Source organism: Neospora caninum, chromosome V (genome assembly GCF_000208865.1).
Source record: "Neospora caninum Liverpool complete genome, chromosome V".
In the NCBI taxonomy this organism is placed as follows: Eukaryota; Apicomplexa; class Conoidasida; order Eucoccidiorida; family Sarcocystidae; genus Neospora; species Neospora caninum.
This window is the reverse complement of record NC_018391.1, coordinates 285,111-290,607: the sequence shown is the minus strand read 5'-3', so window position 1 is coordinate 290,607 and position 5,497 is coordinate 285,111. Positions and strand designations below refer to the sequence as shown.

The 5,497-nt window shown below is 53.9% G+C and overlaps 1 protein-coding gene across 1 annotated transcript; it reads right to left on the bottom strand.

Moving 5' to 3' along the window:
- Positions 1 to 250: 250 nt before the first annotated feature.
- NCLIV_012600 (hypothetical protein) lies at positions 251 to 3,429 on the bottom strand (the record flags this gene model as incomplete). The annotated part of the gene is made up of 6 exons (XM_003881446.1): positions 251 to 380; positions 746 to 969; positions 1,429 to 1,525; positions 1,718 to 1,846; positions 2,338 to 2,481; positions 3,419 to 3,429. The coding sequence occupies 6 exons, from the start codon at positions 3,427 to 3,429 to the stop codon at positions 251 to 253; spliced, it is 735 nt and encodes a 244-aa protein (XP_003881495.1).
- Positions 3,430 to 5,497: the final 2,068 nt, after the last annotated feature.

The following is a 5,497-nucleotide window of genomic DNA, read 5'->3' as shown; positions in this document are numbered from 1 at the left end:
TTGCGATCGCCGTTTTTCTCCTTTCTCGCGCGCGTGCTGCATGCGACTCTCTGACTAATGCGGCCTCGTCAACTCCCCTCCTCTTCGGCGTTTGCATCTCTGTTGTCGTTCACCTCCTCGTTCTCCTTCTTCTCGTTAACTCACAGGACACATCTTGCTCGCCCTCTGTTCTCCCTTCCCCCAGCGTCGTTACGCCTTCTCTCCAGTCCTCCGATAGGGAAACTCCAGAAGGTCTGTCGGCCGTTCCTGGCTAGCACACCTTTTGGACGATGGCGGCGTTGAGTAGTCCCGCCTCTTTGATTGTCGCCGACGGCGCGGCAGAGATTTCCTTCGGGGGAAAGCCCTCGAGAAGACGGAAGTCGCCGTTCACAGGCGCTACTCTGAGGGAACGCAGAACGGTTTCATCCACACACGTATATTCCTCCGTGCACACCTTGCCGCCGGGGTCGCGGGAGCATTGAAAAACAGTTATCAGCAATCTGACTACGTTTCTTTCTTTAGACACTTCGGCGTTGGGGTTCGCAAAGAACCAGCCCCTACACAGCCGAATGACGGTCTAGCCAAAACCAGGCTGGACCAGTGCACTCGACAGGCTACCCGTGCCACGCGTGCACATCGATCAACGTCTCTCTACAATATTTGCAGATCGATGGACAGCTTTACTTTATAGCACTTGTACTGACGTGAAAATCTGCACTGCGATCTGCGAGTATGCGGACGGTCACTAGTGGTTCCGGCGGCTTACTGGGACACGAAATCGCGGATGTCCGCAATGGTGTGGTTTTCATTGAATCTTTGCGCTCTCCTTTGTCCATCGTGGAAGCGAAACTGGAGCATCGTCGTTGGCAGACTCTCGTCGACGGTCACGGCTCCGCGGCTCACGTCAACTTCGCCGCCAACCGCCGAGGTCGCCCCCGAGCTACCTTCCCCGCTGGAGAGCCGCTGGCCTTCTCCACTGAACAAAACGTACTGAGGAGCAGACGGCGAACGGAACGGAAGACATCCAACCGCCGTGAGACAGAACAGCCAAAGAGAGGCGCAAATCCATCAGAACCGAAGCCAGAGCTCGCCGACGCGTCTCCGGCGTCTTCTTGGACATTTTGGCCGCGAAGCGCCGGAAGGGAGGTGACGCACGCGAGACGGCAGATACACGAGAACTGAAGCAAGGTGAAACCGAGGCTAAACGGGAAAGACGAGACCGAGCGGACCAGACACAGACGACGAGCGACAGGGGCAGAGGCGAGACAGAAACGAGAGGCGGAAAGAAAGAGAGCCTGTGTGGCGAGAGTTACGGCGCGAAAGAGCGAGAGGGAGAACCGGAAGAAGCACAAGAGGCGTCTGGGCGTCCCTCTCACGGAGAAGTGAGGGAAGAGGAAACCCGCACAGAGGCATTCAAGGGATGCAAGTCGTCTCGGTCTCTCTTCTTACCGCGGGCGGCGGCGGTGGGCGGTACGCCTCCGACTGCTTATTCACCAGCTCGACGTGGACACGGCGACCGCCCTCCTGGAGTTCGCGAGGCGCGAAGCTGGAGAGAAAAAATCGCACGACAGACGAGCGCGCGTGAAGAGAAGGAAGCGACGCAGAGCGAGAACGACGGCCAGCGCAAGTGTGACGTGTCGACGCGTGAGAGGCATCTCACCACGATTCTTCACTGTGTGTGGAAATTCAAGATCTCCGAAGGGGAGAGAAGCCAAGAGAAAAAGAAGATTGCTCTTACCCTGCCTTCAATTCGTCCAGGAAGCGGGCGTTTTCTGGGTCGTCGAGAGATCGGAATTCGCCATCGTCCACAATGAAGCCGTTTTTGTAAACTGTGACGCGACGAGCGCCGGGAGGCGCTGCGCCTCTTCTGCATGCAAGAGAGAACGGCGCAATCGAAGGAGACCGGTTCGCGTCGAGCACAGCGCGAGTGGAACCGAAGAAAAGGATCCGAGAAACGCGCGCGAGACGTCACAGAAAAGCATAAGAACCGACTCGACATGAGTGTAAGACCACAGATCTTCCTTGCGCAACAGGATGAATACACAAGACATGTGGCCTATCTAGAGATAGTCTGCACGGGCACTACCCAAGTTACACAGCAACAGATATATACATATATGCATATACATATGTCTTTATATATATATATATATATATATATATATCTTTACATATCTATCTATCTATCTATCTATCTATCTATCTATCTATCTATCTATCTATCTATCTATCTATCTATCTATCTATCTATCTATCTATCTATATATGTTCATAAGAAAGGCTGCTTTCGCGAAATAGGCCGAGGGTAGGTCGCGTGCCTGGTAGTCTCCTGTAAGTGTTTTTACGTCGCCGACTTACACGGCATGCGCGAAGTCTCCGACGGGGTGTTCATCATCGGAAGAGGGACTCTCAACGGCGAGGCCCGACCGTTCGCCGCCCGTGAAGCGCGACGTGGTTTTCTTCGAGTCCCCCTCGTCCGGGCGATGCAGATCGCTCAAAGATCTGCCAGAGAGGAAACGAAAAAGAGACAGGTCGATGTGGAGCGTGCGGCGGCAGCAAAGAAATCCCAGCGGCGCGAGAAGCCTGCCTCCTCCCTGCGCCTCTCAGGTCACGGCACGCCCCTGAGACTCGGCCTTCCAACAAGCAAGTGGAGGGGAACGACAGAGAGAAAGGAGGACGCGAGAAGAACAGAGCCCCGAAAAGACAGGGAATACACGGAACAGAAGGACAATCGAAAGAAGACACAGAATGGGAGCCGTCACAAGAAAGAGACGAAACGACGAAACGCAGAAGAGCATCAAAAGGCAGACCCAGGAGGCGCCTGCGTCTCCATCTACCGGAGAGGACACTCGTGCGGGTCAGCATGAGCGTGGTGATGAAGAGATGAGAAGATAAATCACGAGCAAGACGGGACACAAAATCCGGCCAGGAAACTGCGGTTGGCGCCGCCGTGTATCTATAAGAGCCATCGAAGCAAATCACCCTTCTTTGGAGTGCGGGAGGAGTCAGGGAGAGAAAACGTCGACACAGATGGAGAATTCAAGGTGAGACTGGAGAGAAAAACGAGCAACGCCGAGGCAGAGAAAAGGACGGGCGGAAATGCAAGGGAAGGAATCAAAAAGGGAATTTGCCAAGAAGCAAAGGGGGCGAAACAAAAGAGACACGAGAACGGAAGAAGGCGCAGAAGAGCCAGTCGCGGGGGAAGAAGCCGGAACCAGCGAGGCACGGTAGTCGGGAGAAAAGCGGGAGTGCGGAACAGAGTGAAGCTGAGACAAGAGACAAAGAAGAGAGAAACGAGAGGGAGAGATGAAGAGAGAGAGTAGAGTCTCGAGTATCGTTTGTCGCTTGAAATCACGAGAAAGAGGGCGCCGCTGTTCACGCCGCACAGCATCCTCCCACTGGAGTGTCTGTTCACGCGATACTCTCATGGGAAACCTACCGAATCGACATTTTCCTTTTGGAAAGATAACGTTTCGTGTGGAAGAATCAGAGTGCGGATCAAGACGGCTCTATCTGTCAGGTGCGTACAGCCCGGCGACGAGAAAAGAGACAGTGCAGAATTTCCGAGGGAACGGGACGGAAACGTGGAGACCACGGCACTTGTGTACGGGAAAAGCGAGGAAAACGGGAAAACAAGGAGAAACCACAAGAGACGTCGTCGCGCGCGCAAGACTCGGACCGGCCGCCCGAAGACTGAAAGGACCGTCGCTGAGAGCGTGTAAAGAAGAGACAAAAAAGCGACGAAAAATCGATTTTTTCGACCGCTTTTCTTCCACGGATGTCCAAGTACAAGCAAACTGTCCAGGGGAAACGCGAAGACTGTGTTGAACAACGACAGTGCCTGCAGAAATTTACACACCCTCGAAAACGCGAATTGCGTTTTTGCTTCGCCGAAAGTTTCCCTGTCGCTCTCGAAACCGAACAAAGTCGAGACCGATCCGCGAAAAGCGAGCTAGAACCTCTTCTCTCAGTGTTCTCACAAGCGTAAAAGAACTAGCAACTTCGCTGCCCCCAGCGAGAAAAGAAGCGCCTGCAACCGCCGGGAGACAGCCGGTAAGGAGACACCTGCAGGAGGGCGTTCTTCGAGACAGGCAGCAAAAAACGATCCTCGTTTTGTCTTCTCTCAACCCGAGTCTCTCTGCTCCTCGTTCCAAGGAAGACTAACGGCAGAGGAACGACGGTTTGACAGAAACCGGGAAGAAATCTGGAAAAGCGCAACATGCGCGAGAGTTGCCCAAGTATGGCAACCCGTATATAGCAACCGTCGCTAGACCACAAAAACGGAAACTTTCCTTACAAAATGAGCCTAGAGCGCCCCGAAACAAGAACATCCTCACGACGTCTTCTATTCGCTGTTCTCCGGGGATCATATACATACAGAGTTGTGTAGTTATCAATCCTTCCTGGTCTCTTTCCTTGATGGAATTCTATGTAGTAGGTTCACGAGGTACACTGATCTATCAGCTGCTCCAGAAGTTCTACCTCTCGACCGGAGTTTGTACTGACGCGCGCTCCGATATGAAAGCATTAGGCAGATCCATCTGAGCAAGCAAATCTGTCTCCTCCTTGCGAGAGTGAAGCGCGTCACCGTCGCTTCTTTGTCTGCCCAGCCGTCCTTCTCGCGACCTCAGTGTGTTTGGGAGAACCTCGTCGTGTGTTTCTCTCCCGCGAAGCAACGGCAGTGCTCGCGTCTTCTTCAAAACAAGGAGCTTTGTCTCTGTTCAGGCGTCACGAAAAGTCCTCTTCTCACGAAGGGACAGGGAAATCCCTCAGCGACATCAGCGAGTCGGTTGCCGGAAATGGATGGCGGCTGCTTTTCCGAGGGCAGTCAGCGGGAGCCAAAAGGTTGCAACAACGGTGAAACTTCGCGGATATCTTGACGAACATAATCGTAGAAAACGGTCGTTCTCCACATCGGACTCAGTACCGACGGAAGAAAACCCCTCCAATCCTCATCAGGCAGCTGTGTTTCCACATTTTTTCCGCGCTCTCCGCGTCACGCCGCCCCCCCGTAAATGACCGTGTTTTGGAGGCGCTAGAGTGTAGCAAGTTCGCTGTGTTTCGCGGGGTGCTTCAGAAAACACGTGCATGCAAGGGGTTCCAGTTCCGGATAGAAGTACACAACACATACAGCCTCGCGTTTGTCTTTTGAAAACCGACGTGGCGCGGGATCGTCAGTGCCTTTCTTGCTTCTTTCCCAACGATGCAAAACACCGAAGCTGTAGAAAGCGTGACCCTACTCCGACCACAAATGAACTTGCCACGAACTGCGCGCCAAAAGCCGAGAGCAGGCACTCAAAATGCGGGCTTGGATCAGACACGTTTTTGCCTGCAGCCTCCCGCTCCGCTGCAACATCAGAGGGGGAGGCCTTTCCGTTCCTGCATGCAGTTAGGGAATTACCTATATCTGACGAGGGTTCGTGCAGGTTTGTATCGCTAGGGGAAGAACTGCGCGGCAACACGCGCCACGACGGTTTCTTCAAAGTGGGAAGGCTCGTGCGCTGTGCGCATTCCAGCT